The 22772-nt window shown below is 45.4% G+C and overlaps 1 protein-coding gene across 3 annotated transcripts in view; it reads left to right on the forward strand.

Annotated features, from left to right (window-relative positions):
• GNB1 (G protein subunit beta 1) overlaps positions 1 to 22772 on the forward strand; it is a 75734-nt gene that overhangs the window by 47151 nt on the left and 5811 nt on the right. For all 3 annotated transcript variants that reach the window (XM_018060496.1, XM_018060493.1, XM_018060494.1), the window contains 5 exons: positions 6319 to 6421; positions 10329 to 10367; positions 11902 to 12008; positions 15824 to 15887; positions 16952 to 17114. In XM_018060496.1, coding sequence (XP_017915985.1) covers positions 6365 to 6421; positions 10329 to 10367; positions 11902 to 12008; positions 15824 to 15887; positions 16952 to 17114 — 430 coding nt within the window. In that variant the 5' untranslated portion in view covers positions 6319 to 6364. The remainder of the gene's footprint in view (positions 1 to 6318; positions 6422 to 10328; positions 10368 to 11901; positions 12009 to 15823; positions 15888 to 16951; positions 17115 to 22772) is intronic.

Genomic DNA, 22772 nt, shown 5'->3' on the forward strand with positions numbered 1-22772 from the left:
TTCATGGGGTCGCAAAGAGTTGGACAGGACTAAAGTGATTCAGCACACACTGAGACTCCTCTTCCTGCTTAGAGAACATCAGCTGGGGACCTGGAGCCAATCAGACCTTTGTAGCTCTAATAGGTAAATTCACTTTCCCAATAGAGTCTATGTTGTATCTTTTTTTTTCTATTTACAGAACTAATATATCATCATTGTATCAATTGATTTCTGGTGAGAATGCTTACATTTTTAGGTTGTACTGATGCTTCAGGGAATATGCTTAAATTGGCCTTAGATAGTAGATTGAGAAGGAGGCTATGCTACATTGTCTTAAATGTAGAATGTGAGAAGCAAGTCTCCCCTGTATGCATTGTCTAGCAGTAAACACTAAATGGGGGCTGTGCTTTTTCTTTAAAAACTTGTATTTGGGGGGCTTCCCTGGCAGTCCAACACTTAAGACCCTGCACTTCTAATGCAGGGTTTGTGGATTTGATCCCTGATCAGGGAACTAAGATCCCACATATCTGCCGTGTGGTTTGGCTAAAAAATAAATAAAATTTGCATCAGAAAATTGAGAAACAGGAAAATCTCATGAGATAGCTTAGATGTTGGGGGCAGACTATTTAAATCATTGCATTAAAAATTTTTTTTTTTCATTTATTATCTTATTTTTGGCTGCTCAGAGTCTTCGTTACTGTGTGTGGGCTTTCTGCAGTTGGGGTGAGCAGGGACTGCTTTCTAGTTGGGCTGGTTTCTCTTGTTGCAGTCCATGGGCTCAGTTGACTTGGGGCATGTGGGATCTTCCCATACCAGGGATGGAACCCATGCCTCCTGCATTGGCAGGCATATTCCTATCCCCTGGACCACCAGGGAAGTCCTAAGTCATTGCATTCTAAGAAAATGTAACACAGTGTCAAAGAACATATGTAAGAATTTGCTGGATGCTTTTTAAATCCGGAGCCAGATGAGAATTGTAGATGTAATAGGATCTCCTGTCTTCGTCTCCATTACCATCTTTACCGGTATAAAAGCTAACTATGGCTTACTGAGTGTTGGATACTTCTTAGAAGATAACGAATGTTTCATCAAAACTTATTTTTTATCACTTTTGAATCATATAAGCCTCCAGGGTCAACCATTGAGTTGTTCAGACAAATTTGGGCATTATTGGGACTGACTCTCACAAACAACCAGCTAACATGGCAGCGTGATCCATGTCAAAATACAATACGATCTGCTTGAGGAATACCTATGCGTCTATATTTTTAAAATGAGACACATGACAAATTGCATATATACTTGCAGTGAAACAGTACCAAGAAAAAATGACTTTTAAAAAAAATTATTAAAAGAATGTTCAAACATAGATTAAAAGAAGAATATTACCTAAAATCATGCAGCTCGAACAAAATTCTCCTAGTTTTGTTTAACCTCCCTTCTTCCTATCAGAGTCTCATTTCCCTCAGAAGTAAGAAGCACATCTTATGGTTATGGGTTTTAGCTTCATTGTGACAACGAACAGAAGAGCTGCGACTCCTTGTCATCAGATACCCAGACCATATTCAGGTTGTCCTGGTTTTTTCTGTACATTTGGATTTTAAATCGATTCAAGGTCTCTTACCATTCAAAAAGAAACTATTCTAATGGAAAATTGAAACATAGAAAAAGTTAATAAATAGCGTAAGGACCTCCTATCACCAAACTAAAGCAATTACCAAGTTTTGGCTGGATGTGTTTTTCTATGCCCTCCTGTTTCCCTCCTCAGTTTTTTTTAATCGAATTTCAGACCCAGCATTTTATTCTTAACTCTGTCAGCATCTACTTCCCACCCCGGGGAAGCCTGGGGGTGCCCTGGGAGGAGGTGTCCGGTGCCGTGTACCTTGCCCTGTGGAGTTGTGCTGCCTCAATTTCGGAGATTAACTTGGATTTGGGAATAAAGGGAAAAAAAAGAAAAGCTGGTGAAATTGGTTTAAATGCCTCATGCAAACTCCTCTCTCCAAATGCTGCTTTATTTGGAGGTGAGGTGTGGAACCCGTTTGGCCAAACAGGTTAGCAGACTCCTGCCCCTGGGGCACAGGGTACCATCAGGGCTGCTGCTTCCCCAGGCAGTTACGTGCAGCAGGGGCCCTGGTGGTTGGTGTCTTGGCTGCCTGCCCTTCAGTGGGCTGAGCCCGCCTGTTCTTGGCTCCTTCGTGGAGGGTGCACTTCGTGATCTGACCGCTGATCACAGGAAGGCTTCCGGAGCCCTTTGCAGTGGTCTCACTAGTGCTCTTCTCCACCCCTGCACTCGCAGACCAGACTGGAGAGTGAGGGGTGGACGTCACCTTCCTTGTCTGTACAAAACCAAACCCCAAATTATACTTTGATACAGTGGAGAGGACTGGGCTCTTGCTAGGCTGTGAAGCTGCTTGAAGCCACTGCTGGACATATCATTTCACAGTACTTGCTTTTACTTTACATTTCTGTGGAAAATGTTTCCTAAACAGGTGAAAGCTAGTGGCAGATGTGGGTCACAAAGAACAGAAGTGAGGCTCTCAGCAGGTCCTGTCTTAGTGGATTAGACTGATCAGGGTGCTGAGTCAGCATGGCCAGTACTTAGTTGTGACTTTGGCCCTGGAGGAGAGAAGGAGCCTAGGCCACGTAACCGATGGTGGGCTTCCTGGAGGCTCTGGGGGACTGAGGACAGTGAGGAGAGCAGCAGAGACGCCACATGTAAGTGAAACCTTCAGTGTTCATTCGTCTTTGTCATCAAAGGAATTTGAATGGCATATCCAGCCTTTGGGAAAAAGAGAAAAGTATAGCCAGTAATTCTAACAAAAATGCTGTTCTTATGTTTTGGTCTTAAAATAGCTAAAATTATTAGACACACGTTTGTTTTTCATTTCACATATAATGAGCATTTTTCAGGGTTTTTATGCTGTCTTCATTATTGTTATTAGTGATATTTAGTAGTTCATCCAGTAAAAAGTTAATATCAACTAGTTTGCTCTTTTTTTTTAAACTGAAAAATGGAGGAAAAATTGTAAGTGCTTCTTGGTTCAAGGCCCAGATAACTGGTTAACTTACATGTATACATATTATATACATATACATAATTTTTCTTTTTCTCTTATCCATACATATATATATGATAATGTGAAAAAATCAGAACTGCCCACTATTCCTGTGTTTCTCCAAAAATAACCATTAACATTTTCTCATGTATGTAGAAAAAAGATTGCTTACTTATGTGAGCATAGATGTGTAGTCTTTTTATAGACACAAAAGGAGAAGTTTCATCCTTTATGTACATTCCTGTACCCCATTTATTGCATTTGCTGTCTCTCCACAAAAGAGCATTTGGGGTTTCAGTTTGTGGGAGTTCAGAGTTGTTCTGCTTCCTTTCAGTTTGTTCTGCACGTGTGTGCATGCTCCTTGCTCTCCTTGGGGTGCCGGCTTCTCTTTGGGGGAGTCCTCACTGCCTGGTCCTTTCATGCACATCCTGTGAGGCCAGTTCAGTATCCATTAGCCCGGGAAGGAGGAGGCCCTGGTTAGTGCCAGGTCAGAGTGAACCCCAGGGCCCCCCGGCACCCCTCATCAGGGAAAGTCCCTCTACAGACACCTTCTTCAACATGGCAGAATATAGAATATGGCTGAATTTTGTTTTAAATGTCTGCCAGTAGTTTCTCTTTCTCACCAGACTGTAAGATAAAAAATTTTGGACCTTTCTGGACTCTTATTGGTAGTAGCCTGGTCGCTTAATTGGTTAAAGAATCTTTCAGCAATGCCGGAGACCCAGGTTTTATCCCTGGGTGGGAAAGATTCCCAAGGAGAAGGAAATGGCGACCCACTCCAGTATTCTTGCCTGAAAAATCTGATGGACAGAGGAGCCTGGCAGGCTGCAGTCCACAGGGTCACAAAGAGTGGGACACTACTGAGCACCTTTTCTTTAAATATTAACAAATACGAATTTTGAGTCTCTTGAGATTTAACTGTGGACACTGACCATAGACAGAACTGTAATCAAAAGGCAATGTTAATAATTTAATGATGAAAGAAATAGATCTGGTTTTATTCTCTTTGCTTGTGGTTGAAGGTTGAAGTCAGCAAGTACTGTTACTGCTTCTGAAATTTTGTGAGGTAACTGAATTGGAGTTTGTCATTTTAAAGATATTTAGGTTTTCAGTAAGTTAATTTCTCTAGTTTGAAGCAATACGTCTGGATAATTATCATGTATATATTCTTTTATAATATGTAAAAAAGAGCATCTAGTTAAAAGAAATATTTAATTTTAAGATCTCAAGAGCTATTCCACCTAATACTAGAATTTGGGTCTTGACCTGTTTATCTTGATCCTAGGAGTTTATTGGGTTTTCCTTACTTAAAAACTAGCTCAGCTTTTTAGTGTTTAAATTAAGATCAGAATGTATGGTTTATTGACTAAAACTCACCATTTAATTCAGTGTACCTCATGATAATGTTAGTTGTTAGTTTTCTTCATGTGGATTTTGGAAGGATTGAAGGAAGTCGCTTATCCACAGACTAAGAACAGTTGTTTACTGGTGGGGGCGGGGGTGTTACTGGGGCAAAACTACCCCCGACTCAGCGGACTGTTCCTTATAATAATAACTGATCACGTATGGATGCACGTGCTCAGGAGGGTGGGGTGTGCAGCACAGTCTGGAAGCTTAGGGGCACATCAGCACAGCTTTCTATTTTGAAATGATTTCGTGTTCTCTTGGCCCTGTTACTTCACACATTAATATTCATCAGCTGCAGTCCTTTGAGTTTATATGTGAAGATGAAAGAATCAGCCCAGTTATCGTGGAGGGTAGCTTCAGCTGAGCTCCACTTGTCCAGGGAGGTGCTGGGGGTCTGCGAGAGTGAAACTTACAGCACCCCCTTGAAGCAGCGCCTCTCTCGTCACTTGGGCTTGCCTCCCCTGCCTTTGACTGTCCTACCGAGATGCCTCAGTCCCACGTCCGGCCCTACCCATTAGTCCTTTCCTGGCAGTGGTGCGGATCCCCTTTTAGGGTCAGTGCTAGGGCCTTGCTGTCTTTGGAATCCCAGCACTTCTGTGCTTCCTGCGCGGTGCGCCCAGCAGCCAGTGGGATTTGTTCCGTGAATAGACCAGGGCTGCAGGGGCAGGTGAGGGCAGCAACCAGGATATAACATCCTTTTCAAAGGTGCTTTTTACTGGGGAAAGTATTCTTATTTTCTCAATAAATATACATCAATACAAACTATATCACAATTATTTTTTGTGAGGGAAAAGAAAGTCTAAAGTCAGGGAACTAACAACTGTGTTTCTTGGGTCATCCAGATAATTTCCCCCAAATGTGCTCCAGTCTCAAGAAAATAAGGGACACTTTTAATTAAATATCTGATATATATTATAATAACCTTGTGACTTTCACACAAAATCGAGGATGGAAGAATCTCCCCCTCTGTATTTGCATAGGAAATTGAGACCCTTGCAATATGCTGTGCTTGCAGGTGGGAGCTAATTGTGTTCTTAAGTGATTAAAAGATGTTTGTGATTGTTTCTTTGGCTTTGTTGGTCACAGTTAGGATTGACTTAACAGCTATGTTCTTGGTCAGAAATGCAACCCCCAACTATGGCATTCCCCTGGGAAAATACATCTCTTGTTTAACAGATAATTTTGTTTTGACAGTGATTTCAAGAATAGTGTCTCATGAGCCTAGGGGTGGGGCTGGGGCAGGAGTAGGCAGCAGGATTGCTTGTACTGAGCCCACTTGGGCCTGTGCCTGGAAGGGCTGCAGTGATGCTTCTGAGTCTCTTGGGATCCCAGAGCCCATTTTGGTGGGAGAGTAAGTTGTCCTGAATCAGAGGCCTGCTGGACACCAAGCTGAGTCCTTCTGGGATTGCTCTGTGACCTGCTGATGTCCCCTGGGCAGTCATGGGTTCAGAGTCATCAACATGCCTTTGAGGTGCTAGGTTGCCAGGTGGCCGCTGTGCCCCATCCTGAACTAACTGCCCTGAGTTTTCACGTGAGAGCTGTTCTAAACATCACTCTTAGGTTCTTGAGTTTATAGTGAGGTCCAGATCCTTGGTGAAAACTGTTTCTAGACAGACTTTCTCTCTTTCAGCCCACCACCACCTTCTGTGCTGTCTGCTGGACACTGTCATTTTTCGAGACTCATATACAAGAGTACTTAAACTCTGCTGACCCAGCACTTGTGGGCATTTTACGTGTTCTGATGAAGACTAAAGAAAAGTTCTCTGACTTATAAAGAAACCACAGCTCTCAAAATTTCAATTCCCTTTTCTCACCAGCTTCATTAAATGACTCAGTCATTGTTTATTCATTTTTGGTACATGTTTTTCTCTTTCAGATCTCAGATTCGTTGAGGTGGCTTTGAAGAGCACTAAGATTAGAAGATGAGTGAACTTGACCAGTTACGGCAGGAGGCCGAACAGCTTAAAAACCAAATTAGAGTACGTAAACTACCTGTATGCTTCATTTTATTAATCATTTGGATTTCAGGTGTGATGTTACCATTTTAAGGAAAGATGGGTTTCAGAATGGTTATTCCTTGTTTCGGATTGAAATTGAATCTTAATTGGCCCAGGATGTAGAAACTATAGATCCAGATGTTTGGCCTAGTATCTTATTTTCAGGATTTTTTCCTAGTATATTGTTGCTTGAATACACGTAGAATGTTTCCATAGAAATGATAGACATCTTTCAGAGCCTCTTTTCTTAACCTTGGGAATTAGCTGCGGGACCTTCTTTTGGCCACCGTACAGAGTGTGGTGTCTGCTTCCCCACTGTGACCCCTGAGTTGAGAGCAGGAAACTTGTTTAAAGGCAAGAGTGTCAACAATAATAGAAGTATTGTAGGTGTGGGTGATTTGTTCTTGAGTGCTCCCTAGGGAGGGTTTTGGCTGTTGGAGACACTGACTTGAAGATAAAAATGGCTGGGTCCCGTCCAGCTGCCCGTTGGAAAGAAGGACAGTTGCAGAGTTGTCCAGCACCTCCTCACCACCCCTGCATGCAGTCTGCTGGTGGGTTTGCAGAGGCATGCTTCAGAGCCACGGGTATTTCAAAGGGAAACCTAATTATTTCCTTTTAAATGACCAATTATATGCTCCAAGGGCCTGATGGTAATTGGAAGGAAAGACCAGTGTCATTTTAGCCAGCTTCTTAACTGAGCTTGAGAAAAGATAAGGGGATTATTTGAGATATGCACCAAAGAGGAGACAGAAGAGATCCTTCTACTGTAAGAATTTCCAGTCTCAACAGTTAAAAGATACAGTATAGCTCAATAAGAATAAGGAAGACATAGCAGATTTAATACGTCCAGCCACACTCTGGAATATAGAAATCAGAACTTTGTTATTCTAACAACAAATTGTTGTTCATAAATAATGGGTTCAGATCTATTTGTAGCAAATAAAGTTTGTATGGTATAGGTTTAAAAAAAAATCCAAATATTATGGGAAAAAATAAAGGTTGAAAGTGAGTATTGCATCTTAACCCATTTTCGTGAAGCACATGCAGCCCTCCTCATAGGGGACAGGTCTGTCCTGTGAGCCATGTATGGACTTGAAAACTGTACAAGGAAACCAGTAGGATTAATTTTTAGCAACTGTATCTAAACCAGTATATATAAGATTACCATATTGACATGTAATTAATAAGTACATTTATTGCACACTCTTGGTGCTGAGTCTTGCCAGTTCAGTGTTTCTAGCACAAAACTGCCTCAGTGTGCACCTCTGGCATCTTCGTGGCCTCCCCTCCCCATGGACTGTCCACAGGTAGAGCCAAAGAGCTGAACAGCCCTGCCTTTGAAGCCCTGCCGGTTTCTTTTTCTTTGCACAAAACAGAATTGGCAGTACATCAAACGGGAATGGAAGACTTTCTCTAGCTAAGGAAAACCTTTTTTCCTGCTTGCCCAAGAAACACGTACTTGTTAAAGAATGCAGACACAATGAGTCCAACAGGAAATGGTGGATGACACTTGGAGGGTCTCTTTTTCTTAGATTGGTATTTCAGCTGAAAGACCCCAAGGCACCATCTCATCTGACCTGTGGTAGTGTCAGTGAAGAACGCTGACTGAAATGTGGTGCGTGTCAGACACACGAGCTTCTGACAGATGAAGGAGAGCTCCAGGGCTAACCCTGCCAGTGAGCACCCCGGGCCGTGTGGCATGTGCAGGCACTGCAGTTACTGTGGCCCAGGTGGATGGCCTCACCACGTGCTGTGCTATGGTGGCGGGACATCCACCCAGATACGGCCTGACTGACTGTAGGCCAGGGTGATCTCCTCTGTGGAGGGGCACGGTGGTGATTTTTCTCAGCACAGACAGACCGCCTCAGCTAAACAATAAGCCATTGTGAACATTGCCCCAGGCTGTTTAGTTGGACTTGAGTCTGAAGAGTGCTGAACAGCACTGTCAGTCTTAAGCAGCTGCAGAGATGGCTCCTATGAGAAGGCTCTCTGCACAGTGTAGATGCTTGTCCTGAGGAGTGCTGCAGACTTTTACACCAGCACTTGTGGGTCCTGTGTTTAGTTTCTAAAATGATTTTTCTCTGTTCTCTTGTGTCATCACAGTCTGCTGTGGACATCACAAAATCCATTTTAATCTCTGGACACTAACCAGGGCGAAGCTGCTTATGTCCTTGGTTTGCTTTTTCCTTTAATTCTTGTCTAGTGTCCCACCCAGGGCCTTCCCTGGTGTCTGTGGTCAGGACTCCAGGCTTTCACTGCGGTGGTCTGGGTTCAGTCCCTGGTCAGGGAACTAAGATCCCACAGGCCACATATGACATGGCCAAAATTTTTTTTTTAAATACTTGTCTTTTTAAAAATTGAAAGCCTTGTATAACATCAGTAAGAACGGTATTCAGAAGTGAATACTGAACATAGGGACCATAACAAAACCACGCATGGGAGACCTGCTGCTTGGGATCTCCCCTCCGCCTGGTCCTGACACCAGGGTAGGTGCTGGCACAGAAATACTCAATTATATAATTTTCCTGTTTTAATTGTGTAATTAAATAGGCAGAATTAATGGAGCAGAGTGGCTTCTAATAGGATAATTTAAGTTGAATTTGGAATCTAGCTATTTGGTACATTTATAATAGCAATCTCTTTGAGTATGTCTCCATGTTCTAGGTTGGTAAATACTACCACCAGCTTCTTGAAGTTAAAATGATTAGCAGTGAGGCTGTTGGCCCCTGGAGAAGGTCTCCTGGACGCCTTCAGGAGCGTTCACATGAGCATTCAGATGTGTATCAGTGAGCGCAGGTGGGCAGATGGCTACACAATGGCAGAGTTTTATGAGAAATTGTCAGTTTCCTTTAAAATTATTCCTACACCCAAATTTTCTTCTTGGGCCCCACTCCTACACTCAGAGTCTTACCCTTTCAAACCAGTGTCTCATTTCCCTTCATAGTGTGTGGCTTTTTGTTTGTAAAATTCATATCCAGATTTGAGATTTCCAGATTTATTTTCTAGCAGCTTGGATCGCTTAGGAACAACAAGGACGTCTTCATTAGCTTCAGGAACATCCCTTTTTATTACATTTCTTGCCTGCTTCACAAGGTCATTTCACAAAAAAGAAAGCAAGCAGCAGGATATGACCAGCCAGAGATTTGGGTGCCTTGACTCCAGACCCTTTGCTCCTTTCCATAGAGGTCAGCATCAGTGATTGTTAGGCTTGAAAACACAGTCCTGAGTTAACATTCTAGAAGAAAAGTTCCATGGGCTGGCCATTCAGTGCTTTTAGACATTGTTTCTCGGGCCCCACGACTCAGGACGCAGGTGCAGTGCTGTGGGAGGTGCTGGAGTCTGCAGGGAGGGGTGTGGGCAAGGGGTGCTGTGCATTAGTTGGGGGGTGATCTATGGGGGCGGGGATCTGCAGGCTGAGATGTGTCCGTGTGTGGCTGGTTCTGTGTCCACCATGCCCTGGGCTTGAGGCAGGGTGGGGAGGCTCTTGGTAGAGGCTCTGAGATTGCTTCCCTTGTGTAGCTCAGCTGGTAAAGAATCCTCCTGCAGTGCTGGACACCCTGACCCTGAGTCAGGAAGATCCCCTGGAGAAGGGATAGGCTACTCACTTCAGTATTTCCTGGGCTTCCCTGGTGGCTCAGCTGGTAAAGAATTCACCTGCATTGCGGGAGACCTGGGTTCTATCCCTGGATTGGGAAGATCCCTTGGAGAAAGGAATGGCTACCCATTCTAGCATTCTGGCCTGGAGAATTCCATGGACTTTATATCCATGGGGTCGCAAAGAGTTGGACACAACTGAGCAACTTTCACTTTAACTGAGACTGCGTCCTGGATCTGGGGGAGCCTGTTCTGGGAGCAGCACTAATGTCCCATTGTCCTTGTCATTTCCCAGGATGCTCGGAAGGCGTGTGCAGACGCGACTCTCTCTCAGGTAAGGACCATTGACGCAGAGTCACTGACTTGCTATAGAGGCTGGTGCTTGTGGAGTCTGCTCTGGGCCTCTGGAAGGAGCTGCTCTGACTTGGTGCACAGCGAGGGTGGGGCCCCTGTTTGAAGGTTCTCATTTGCAGGTCACTGTCAATGCTGGGCATAGGCTGTGGTAAGTTTTAGATAAAACATAAATACCTCTCTAGCCTTAAGTAATTATGTCCTCTTACAGAGGTCAGAGTTGTAAATATTATTACAGTTTCTATATGGATGTTTTGAAGTTCCTCTCCCTCCCTAATTAGGTCTGCCTTAGAACTTTAGTTTCTAAAGTCCAGTTTGGCAGATTCTCAGAGATTTAAACCCAAGTTATGACCCATGGCTCCACTCCTAGGTACATACCCAGAGACTAGAGCTGATGCTCAGACCAGCCAGTATATGAATGCTCCCAGCAGCTGTGTGCCCTCAGGGGATGAGAGCAGGGCCAGGCACAGCCTGTCCACACAGTGGGACTTACTCAGCTATAGAAGGGTGAACCTTAAGACATGGGTGCTCAGTGAGAGGAGGTCACATGTTGTGTGATTCTGTGTATATGAACTGTGCAGAACAGATCACCCTGTAGAGACAGAAAATAAATTCGTGCTTACCCAAGGTTGAGAAGGAGGCTGTAGGGAGTGACTACTTGGTGGATGAGGGGCTCCCTCTGGGGGTGATGATGAAGATGGTTTGGAACCAGATACCGCCGACAGTGGAACAATGTTGTGAATATACTAAATATTGCTAAATTATATATTTTCAGATGGTGAATTTCACCTCATTGAAAAAAATTTTTTTGTCTCAAACAATGAACAGAAATGTGAAAGAAAAATTATATTCCTTCTTCTGTTGAGGGTGATTACATTTTTTTACATCATATCAATGCTTTAGAAGCTATTGTTTAATTGGGGTTAAACAATAAGTTAAAGTTAGACTGCTGGGATCACCTACATTTGAATTCTCAGATGCACCTCGGACTCTACATTTTTTAAAGACCACTATGGGTGACACACCATTTGTCGACCCAGAGTCATGAACATCAGGTTCTTGTGTGTTGGGTGAACAGTAGGTGCACATGCAATTTGTCCCTTAAACTCCAGAGCACAGAAGAGATGACCACTTTTGTCCAGCTCAGCACACACAGCACCAAGCAGTCTATGTTCCTGGAACCCTGTTAGATGGTGACGTAACTGAGGAGGCTGTAATTAGGAGGAAGAACAGCCTTTGAGGGCCGGACAGAGGCAGGAGGAACTGGGCCTGGATGGCCAGTTAGCACGCTGATGGGGGTAGGGGGAGGAGGCTCTGGGCCAGCACCAAGCTGCTGGGCCTGGGCTGGGGCCTCACGATGGAGCAAGGCTGGGCTAACTGGCAGGAGCCAGGCAGGCACAGCCATCGAGGGTGGTGGTGTTACTGAGCAGAGTGGGTGTGAAGGAGACTTTGGCAGTGGGGGCGGGGGGAGAGTGTGCCTCCCATAGTGTTAATTCTTGGTAACTTTTATTTTTAAGATCACAAACAACATTGACCCTGTGGGAAGAATCCAGATGCGCACCAGGAGGACGCTGAGGGGACATTTGGCCAAGATCTATGCCATGCACTGGGGCACCGACTCCAGGTGTGTGGGCGGGAACGCTGGCATGTGGGCATTCATGGTAGGGGGATGGGGTCGGAGCCCACAGGCTGGGATTGGTAAAGGAAAAACTGGGCACTGCTGTCAGACGTGTAGCAGGCAGGACAGCTGGCCATACTGCTGTTCCCCTGTCACCACCCTTCCCTCAACTTTGTCTTCCCAGCTCCATGGCACAGTGCCCGTGCCACCTCAGGTGGGGTGGTGCTTGTCCTCTGTGTCCCCTGGGGGTTGACCTATCCCCTCCGTGTCACCTTGAGGGGTGACCTGCCCACTGTGCCATGGCCCTTCTTTCCAGCCTGTTCTCGTGGCCTCATGACCACACCCTCTCCTGGTTTTGGTGACCTGGTTCAGGGATCAGAAGCCAGTCCATGTGGTGTCGGGAGAGTTAAAACAGTGCTGCGTGTCTCCTGAGGGCCTGCACTGGGGCACGGAGCATGTACATGAGAGGTGCTTTCTCTGCCTCTCCCTGGCCTGCCCGCCCCACCCCCTTTTCTCTAGTGATCCCTCTGTTCCTTGAATTCTGCCTGTGTTCACACCTCTTTCTAAGTGACTAGTCCCATTGCTCTCTGGGCCTCCTTCCCCTTCCTTGTCCCCTGTTTCCCTTCACCTATAGCATTGCTGAAATGAAATCCATCCAGCTCCTTCTGTCTTCCTGTTGGATGGTACTGGGAATCTTTCTCCATTTTTCCTCCCAAATAATTAAAGAAAAAGCCATGTGATGTTGTGACTGTAATGTGTTTTTTCAGATACCTAACATGTTATACTTTGAGCATCAGATGCTTTTCTCTGAGTTGCATTTTTTTCATGTTTTAATTGTCAGGAATTTTCTGCTTGGTATTTTTTTCTTTGTTCGTGAAATTGGCTGCTTTAGTGTGTCAACAGCTATAGAACAAAAGATTCTATTTTTAGTTTGTTCTGTACAGTATCCCATATAATTCCAAATGCAAATGAGAGCTAACTTAGATCCTGTTAATGATGGCAATGATCAGAAAGAATAGAAGAGGAAAAAAGGAAAATTGCCCTTACTAATCCATCCATCTTAGACTACTTCTCTCAAAAAATAGATGGCAGTCATATAGTGTCTTACCCTTGGGGTCTTTCCTGATCTGTGTTAACATCAATGTCCTGGTTAGACAGGAAGTTGGATGGACAATCACTTGTGTCCTGAGAGGTGACCTAGAGCTGTGTTCGAAGAACTATGGCAAGTGTGTGGCCAGAGCTGTGACGATGAAGAGAGGGGCTTAGTGGGCAGAGAGCCCCTAGATCATGCAGGTGTCCTGACCACATCCTCAAGGCTCTGCATGCCCTCTGGTTCGAACACAAACTCTGCTCGGGAATCCAGTGGTGGAAGGTGCAAACGTGAGGACGCAGCAGCTCCAGTTCAGGGTCGTGGTCCCCACGGAGCAGGGTGAGGCAGAGCACCGGGAAGGCTGCTGGGCACCACCTGGCTTGTTCACTTTCTTGGACAGTGTAGGGTACATGGACGTGTGTTGTACAGCTGCTTTTCAAATGGCAATTACTGGTGTAATGCCCTTACACAAGGGCTGCTTTATAATCATAAACTAGGAAAACAAAAAATGATACCAAGGAGAACTCCTGCTATCCAGAGCCCTTTGGAGACTTTTCTCCCCTAGATAGCCATGTTTTCTGGAGAGTAAAATTTTCTTAACATCAGAATTTTTTTTTTTTTAATGTTTCGGATGTACATTTTGTTTATGGCATCTTCATAGACATCAAAGTTTATTATACAACTTTTTTTCATGACTCAGGGTTAATGAGTCATAATAATAATTTGGGAATACCAGTTATTTTATTATATTTGTGTGGTTCATGGGTATTCTCAGACTATCGCATTAGTTAGCTGGTTGTATTTTAAAACTATAGGAGAGGGACTTGCCTGGTGGTCCAGTAGTTAAGACTCCACGTTCCCAGTGCAGGGGCCTGTATTTGATTCCTGGTCAGGGAACTAGATCCCACATGCCCCAACGAAGATTGGAGATCCTGTGTGCCACAGCTAAGACCTGGCACAGCCAAATAAATAAATACTTTAAAAGCAAGTGAATAAATTTAGAAATTTTTCAGGGGAGATAAAGCTGTAGGAGATGCCCACAGTGACGTGTGTGGGCGCGCTTGTGTCAGTACATGTTATATGTGTATTTATAATATGTTTATCAATATATTGTAATTTTTATATATGAAGTCTACTTTTTATAATGTTTGAGAGTCTCTTTCAATCATGTGAATTAATGTTAAACCTTTTCTTCCTTTTCTGAAATCTGCCAAAGTGATACAGTTGAGAGGGAAACACTGCTAATCCATCCAGGCTTGTGAGTGTGCAGGAAGGGGAGGCCTTGGGACCCAGACTGGGGCTTTGGGCCTTCTCCTGGCTCTGCCTCTGTGCTCCGAGGAAGTGGGAGACAGAAGGAGCCAGGGCCTCATGGCAGTCCTCTTGGGGATTAAGAGGTGTGTCTTCTCTCACCTTCTGGGGGATCAGGGCTGCTTAAAGGTTCCAACCCTGGGCACGTCAGCAGATATTAAGCTTTCTGATGAGGAGACCTTTTCAGAGGTGACCTTCCCAGGGGATGAGCTTCTTTACGTTGGCTCTGATGTTCCAGCCAACCTGTACTTAGAGGGGCCTGAAAGTAATAGAGCTGCCACGTGACCCTTGATCTGATACACAGGGTCTTTCAAGTGCCTGATGTATTTATAACTGCACCTCAAGGCAGGGATTTGCTTTAAGAAATTGCATCCCCAAAATAATAGAGTTGGAGCCTGCATTGGAATTAGGTTTGTCATGCAGAGCTGAACACATGTGTATTCCCTGCCAGACTCCACATGAAGGAGTCTGTGCATCAGAACATAAGGTCAGTTGTCAGAGTGACTCAAGTGATGGTACCTTCAGGTTTGAGCAGTTCAAGAAGCCAAATGCACTTGTGTCTGAGATGGTTGAGGCCGTGTTTTGATGCAGTCTCTGAAATGGCAGACCCTTCTCCTTGTCCACCATACTGACAGGTCTCTCCGTGGGTACCTTCTCGCCCGTCCTGGAGCAGCGTCGCCTGTAGGGCAGGGTCCCCAGGTTGTCCAGGAGGGGCTGGTTCCTGGAGTACTTGCGTTTGCAGTTCCTTTGCCTATTGGTCATGCTTTCCTTTGGCAACATCCTGTCGATCTCTACAAATGCAGACAAAGCACCTCTTCATCACACGCGGTCCGTACTTAGCCCAACTGACCGGAGCAAGAAACTTGGCACAGAAAATGTTCGTTAGGCTCTTCTGTGGGACCAGGCACAGCTGTGCTTTAGATTGGCATCTCTTTTCAAGGCAGGTGGGAAACGAGTTCCTTCATGGTTCTAGGAGACCTGGATTCCCATTTTGGTGAGAAATGGGTTATAAATTCTGAGTATCTAAAAACTTATTAGTCCTTTATGTTTATGCTTTTTATGTGTCAAAATGGAACATAAAATTATATACTAAATATTTCCTACCACCTTTACTCTTGAAAGATCTGTGGGCTTCAGATCTGGTGTATGGTAACCAGAAACCACGAGAGAGCAGCTCTAGGCAACCAGCGTGTCTTATCTGAATAGCTGAGGGGCTGCGGCTGGGCCTGCACTCTTACCTGTGAGGGTGTTTTCTTCTCATGCTTTCAGAGTTGGTCTAACAATTAGAACTTTGCTGGGGATTATCTGAAGGGAATGTAACTTTGAAGTATGTATTAGTTGTCGTGAGAATATACTTTTCATTTGCTGTCTTTGGGGAGGCTCCAGTGTTGCTGATGAGTTTGCTTTTGTCTCTTTGCTCCAGGCTTCTAGTCAGTGCCTCGCAGGATGGTAAACTTATTATCTGGGACAGCTACACCACAAACAAGGTAGGCACTGCAGACCATGCCCTGAAGACCAGCCCGGGCAAAGGCGGGTGTTTTAACTCTGGGTTCATTTATGCACAATTTGTAAAGGAGAGGGCGGAGGAGCACAGGGGTGTCGCTTTTAGAGTAAAGTTGTTTGGGCCAGGTGGAAACCTGGTCACGTAGCTGGCACGTGTGGCCTGTGCTACCAGGCTGCACTCTTAGGCCATGGTTGGTCTTCCTTAAAAGCAGGTGGAGGGAGGGCCTCTTCCATATTTCTAGGAGCCAGGAATCCAATTTTAGCTCATGGGAAATCTCGTTGTATTTAAAAATGCAAAAGTATAGTTTTCCATTAGTGACTAGTTTTCACAGGAAATAATCTGAAAGATACTATATTTTAAAGTATAAATTATTTAAAAAATTTAATCCAAGGTTGTTCAATCTTTACTGAATAAAAAAAAATATTGTCATTGGTCTAAATGTGTATAGCAGACAAAATTCAGTTGTATTTTGCTAGAGAATACCAAATGTGTATAAAAAGATTGTGGTACTTGAATCGCAGACACAGGCAGGGGTGTGGTAGGATTAATTATAGTAATGTCTAGTTTGATTACTTCACTAAAAATACTTGAGTTTGTGAATTAATTTTATAGTCATTTTGATAGGCCAATGAAATGTTTTCTTCTTAATATGTAATTTCAATTTGGAGGCTTTGCTGGTATTCCTGAAGTGCCTGCCTGACTAATAAACCTGCATTTGGGATTCTCTGATGGGCCAGTGGTTATGATGCCACATTTTCACTGCCAAAAGCCAGAGTTTGATCCCTGGTCAGGAAACTAATCCTAAAAGCCAAGCAGTGCAGCAATTAAAATAAAAACTCTACATTAAATTGTTGTGCAGCACTGAATTTCTAATTAAATTTTTCCTTCATTTGGCCACCGATAAAAATTATTTTCAAACTAATTTTGGCCAATGTCTTGCTGTGTCACCTCTGGGGCAGTGACAGATGAAGACAAGAAGCAGGATCACAGTGTTGGTAGGCGATGTGTCTGACCGCGTGCTCGCATCATGTGTGTTCTGCCCTTCAGGTCCATGCCATCCCTCTGCGCTCCTCGTGGGTCATGACATGCGCTTATGCCCCTTCTGGGAACTACGTGGCCTGCGGAGGCCTGGATAACATCTGCTCCATTTACAATCTGAAAACTCGTGAAGGGAATGTACGTGTGAGTCGTGAGCTGGCTGGACACACAGGTACACATTCTCATCAATAAAGTCACAGTCATGTGTGCTGTGGCCAGGCATTAGTTGTGTGCCGTGGACACTTGCCTCTTCTCAGTAGTTGTTTTATGAGATTGGCTACAGTAATGGCCAGAGATACTCTGAAAGTGAAGTCAAAGACAGGCCTTGATACAGTTTTACCAGTAGGAAGTCTTTGGGTTTAAGTCACTATAGTGTCTGGTTTTCAAGGATCCTGGGTACTTGGGTCACTGTGTAGTAGCTGGTGGCCCACTTCTTTCCATATCAGCATGCCATAGTTCATTCTCTTCTCTGCTTCTGAACCATCTTCCATCTTGAGCACTTTCCCCCAAGGGTTTCCTAATCTAAACACTCATGTTACACATACCTGTGTCCACTTGTGCACGCATACATGCCCCCTGACTGATGACTGACCAGCACTCATGCTGCATAGGGCAGAACAGTCCTGTAGGCCCAGGTCTCCTGAACGGAGCCTGCTGGAACTGTTAGATAGCGGGTTGTTTTGCCAAGTTCAGTTTACCTGTGACAGTCACTATTTACTACAAAAGACATAACATTTCTGGAAAAGGTCTCACCCCAGTATTTTACTTCTCTTGCTGTATTGTCATTCAAAACCACACTCTCTGCTCATGTACTTCACATGCAACCAGAGAGTTACCATAGTTACTGGCGTCCTTTTGACATCATTCAGGCAGTCTGTTCAATTGATTCTGGCCGGTTAATTGTATATCCTTAAACTTTTAAAGATACACTGCCTGTATTGCACTGATTTCTGTCCTGTGTCATTTCCTGCCTTTTGTTGGTTTTGGGGTTGCTTCCTTCTTAACTCTAGCTTCTTCTTAACGTGGAACCTTAGGCCTTCCTTCTTTTTCAAATTGAGCCTTTAAAGCTGTAAACTCCCCTCCAACTGTGGCTTTAGCTATGCTGTCATTCAGTGGGAAATATTTTTAACACCATTTTGGTAACCTGTTGTTTCTGATTACATGCAGTTATGTTCAGAAACAATGTTCTGTATTGGTTGAGTTTTTCACATTTGTGGAGGCTCACTTCCTGAGGACCAGGTGGTCTGACAAGGACATGCTGCATGTGCTCAGGAGGCCAGGCTGTGGGGCAGTTCTCAGTGTGTTTGTCAGAGTAGGACTTTGACACTATTCACATTTTCTGTGTCTTTAGTTTTGTAAGTTGCTGAGGTGGGGTGGATTTCTCTCTTTCTCCCTTCATTCTGGGAATTTCTGCTTCTTGAATTCCGACTTCCGTCAGTGGAAGCAGTTATGTTCCTGACTGTCATTTCTTCCTGAGAACTGACCCTCTTCCTCTCTCAGAACCTCTGCTGGAAAGTAGGCTTTATCTGATGTTCTTGCAACCATTCCAACCTTCTTAGGCTGACTGTTTGCATGGTGTATTTCTTCTGTCTGCATAACTGGATTTATAAACACAGTCCGTTGTCTACTCTACATGTCGCTGCCTCTCTAGTAGTGTGAGCTTTGTGTCTGCTCCCTGCATTACGGATGCACTGGGATTTATGATGACCTCTCCTTTCCCACCTCTTTTGGGTTACCTGATTGTTTAGAATTCTGTTTTATAGTTTTATCTGTTGGCTTTTTGGTTACCTCTTTGGATTATATTTTAGGGGTTATGCAGGGATTACAGCGTACATTCACAGTTCTTAAGGTGCAGCCAGGTTTGTTGTGTCCATTTATGTGAAAGACAAGAGTCTTGTAGCCATAAATGTCCATTTCCTGCCTGCCCTTCCTTACCCTTTACAAACTTTTCTTTTTCTGGGTTTTGCATCCTTGTGTGTTATAAGCCCCTGGTATATTGTTACATTTTTTCCTTTAAACATGCTTAGCCATTTGAAGAAAATTGAATAGTCTCTTACATTTACTCAAGTCTGTACCATTTCTGTTGCGCATTCCTTCCTGTAGACATGCGCTTTCTCCTGGGTGCCTTTCAGCCTGAGGGGCTTGCTTTAGCGCTTCTTACAGTCGGTTTGGATCTCCACAAGGAATACTGTCTGTTCTCACCTGGAAGTACTGACTATCCTTCATTCCTGAAGAATATTTTTACTGATATATTTAATTGGGGGTTGGTATTATTTTCTTTTAGCATTTTAAAGATTTTTCTTTATTTTTCAGCAGCTTGACTGACTTGCCTTGAAGTGATTTTGTTTATTGTGCTTCAGCACCTTGACTTTGTAAAGTTCTGTCTTTCACTAAATTGGGGAAATTTTAGAGGTCCGCTTTCTGTCCTTGGTGCTCTCTCCTTGTGTGCATTCACGTCATCCCTTAGATCCCACCTCCCACTTCTCCAGAGCCGTCCTCTAGTGCATGTGACTGCTGTCACCACCATAGTGTTGTTAAGACCACCCAGCAAGCCATTTAAGTCAGATGTTTACTTTTTCAGTTCTAGAATTTGTTTGCTTTTTTAAAAATTAGTTCTCATTTCTCTGCTGAGATTGCCCGTCTTTTTAAATTTATAATGAGCATAGTTAGGATCCTTGTGAGCAGTTCCAAGAGCTGCCTTTAAAATTCTTATCTGCCAGTTCTAGTGGTCAGTCCCTTGAGGTTGGTCTTGGTGGCTCCTTCCTCTCGAATGCAGGTGACAGTTTTCCTGCTTCTTGGTGCACCTAATGATTTGACTTGCATCCTGGGCTTTTGCGGCTGTTGTATTGTGCAGACTACTCTCCTGGAATCTTGCCGTGTGGTCCTGTGGGGAGCAGCCATGCTGTGTGGGCTCAGCTGTCTTGCCTGTGTGTGGTTTGGACAGATGTGGGGGAGTCGGTACGTGATTTTTTAGGGCCTTGTATGGCTTTCTCCTTTCTAGGTTTTCTTCTTTCACTTTCTGGCTGTGGTTGCCCAGAACCCTGTACTGGCTGCTCAAGAAAGTTGGGCCACAGATGTGCTGTCTGAGGTGTGGCTGCGTGGTTGTGGCTGTCACAGGAGGGGACCTGCCTGCAGGCACAGCACCTGAAAAACAAGGGCCCCCAGTGCCTCCAGGTGCAGGCTCCCCTTCAGTTTGTCTGCTGCTGCTTCCAGTGTTTGTAGGAGTTTGCTTTTATATTTGTCCAGCGCTCATAGTTGTTGGGGGAAGGTTACTCCTGGGGGTAGAAGCCAGCCTAGCCTGCCTGCCTGCCCCATCCTTCTGTCCAGTGAGCACCCTTCATAAGCCACTTTGCTTATAGCGTCAGTGAACTCACAGCACTTAAAAAACATTCTTACTGTTTATCAATCTCTTATTATCCAGTTCAGTGTATGGACTTCCATTTTTAATTAAATCTTTTAAATTTTTTAGCACTTTGTTTGCTGAAAGAAAAAATAAAACTAATATTAGAATGCATTAGAAATTGTGTTTCCTTCATGCATTGTGAACTCTTACTTCTTGAGAGCTGAGTGGTGTGTTTTAAACATTTGACATCTTAAGGCTATTTGTGACATTTCAGATATGATGCTTCAGATCAATAAAGGTTAACGTTCGATGAGCTTCATGTAGCCTCCCTTTAGTCGGGCGAGGGTGCGAAAGGTCAGTGGACTCAGTAGATCGGGGCACGTGTGGTCTGTCTCATCTCTGTCCTTCCTAACTTCATCTGAGGGCATTGGTACCCCTCATTCAGGCATCTCAGGCCTGAGCACTAAGCTGGGGTTGGGACATTTTCTTGAAGGATCTTAGAACTCATTTGCAATAAAACCCATCTGGGTGCTCTTCTCAGCAGGCCCTCATGCTTGGTGGTGTCTGCAGAGTCGGGGCAGGCATCAAGCTTGTGCAGCCTCAGGAAGGAGGCTCCTGTGATCAGTTTCACATTGCTGTTGCTTCCATAAGATACGGGGCCCACTTGGAGCAAGCCGAGCTTCCTTCTCTCGAGTTGGCCTCCCAGGCTGTGGGAGCGCTTGTGGGGCCAAGGGAGCACCTGTCAGACGACGCTCTGTCCTCCGGTGTCTCACCTTCCTTCTAAGTTATCTGTCCTGAGGAGTGCAAGGTGCCCTCTGGAAACGACTCAGGAACTGAGCTTCCAGCCTTGAGACAGAGTGGTGGTGTTGTGACTACATTACATACAGAATAACCTTTTGAGTGCTGTTTTGGCAAAAAGGCATAATTAGATCATGTGTTTGAGAAATCAGTAATGCCCTGAAAGTGCCGCCGCCTTTCTTAAACCTCCCATCCCAGTGCAGACGTGGTGTCTTCATGGGATCACCTGGTCAGGAGTTTAGCCAGACCTTCCTGGGGCCGTGATGGCCTGCCCTCCTGCAGTGGCTAGCGCTTCATGTTTGTGGGCTGGGCTGTCCTTGCTGTCCGGGGCCCCTGGCCTGTTGGTTCCTTTTTCCTTGACAGGAGCCAGCAGGCTGGGCTGTAGGAGGAAAGAGGGCCTGTCCTGCTTCATTCCAGGCCTCCTCCCTCTGGACTGTGGCCTGCTCGTCCCTGCACCAGGCCATCCTGCTGCCACTCGTGGTCTCAGAGAGGCCCTGGCGCACCCCCACTTGGTGCCATGTTTGTCTGTTTCCCTGACCCTCTGGGGCTCTGGAAAGGCACCAGTGCCTGGGCCAGCCACCTTTCTGCTGAGGACACACACAGGGACACACGTGCACACACAAACTGCAGGGAAGAGGTCCTGCTGAGGGCACACAGGCACACTCACAGGCACACACCCACACTCTTGGGAAAGGGGTTCTACTTAGGGTGCACACAAATGTACAAACATACACACACACACACACCCATGAGGAAGGGATTTGGTGAGGGCACACACACACAGGTGCACATAAACTCATATGTGCCCACAGGGAAGGGCACGCACACACACACACGCACACAGGGTGGGAAGGGGTTCTGCTGAGGGCATCTACACGCACACACCTCCATAGGCAAGGGGTTTTGGTGAGGGCACACACAGCCTGCCTGGTTCCTAAGGATCCACCAGCTGGTGTGTGCTGACCATCTGGGCCCTGAAGAGGCCAGAGCTTGTTGCCGGTGCTTGAAGTCCATGGCCGTAACATTCAGCTGCTGGTTCTCGGGGCAGGAACCTCATGGGCCCCATGTGACCGCCACCTGCAGGAGATGGACAGAGGTCATCTTCGAGGGCCTGCTTCTTTGTCGTTGACCTGGGAGTGCCTGGGTCTGGCCCTGTGTGCGGTACTGGTGGGGCTGCGGTCTCCACAGTGCTCCTTCCAGGCGGCCGTTCTCACCAGTTGGACGGGGCAGTGCCGGAGGCTCCAGGGCTGGATCCCGGGAGACTGGCCTGTATGAGGGTTAGCAGTGTGCCAGGAAGTGAGTGCTGTTCTTGGAGAGGAGCTCGGAGACCTTGGGAGGAGCCCCTGGGGGCGGCTGAGGGTACCCATGTGGTCCCTGGTATCCTATGGACATGATACGGACTCTAGGGAGCACTTGACCACATGTCCTTGTCTAGGCACAGAATTGATATTCTGAAATTGTTGTCTCTATTTCTTCTATGGGAGACAGTGAGGTAATGTGTTAGGTAAAGGCTTTGTTTTCTCAACAACCTTATGCTTTCCACATCAGCAGCTGTCAGCGGGCTTTTCCTCTCTTGGTGTGTATTTTGTCTTTGGTTTTACTGAGAAACACAGCATCACACGTAGCTCTGTGTGGCCTGGGAAGACTTGGTAGGAGCTCGGCCTGCTGGGGTCAGGGGCTGCCCTGCCA

The sequence above is a fragment of the Capra hircus genome, chromosome 16, assembly GCF_001704415.2.
Source record: "Capra hircus breed San Clemente chromosome 16, ASM170441v1, whole genome shotgun sequence".
Lineage (NCBI taxonomy): Eukaryota > Metazoa > Chordata > Mammalia > Artiodactyla > Bovidae > Capra > Capra hircus.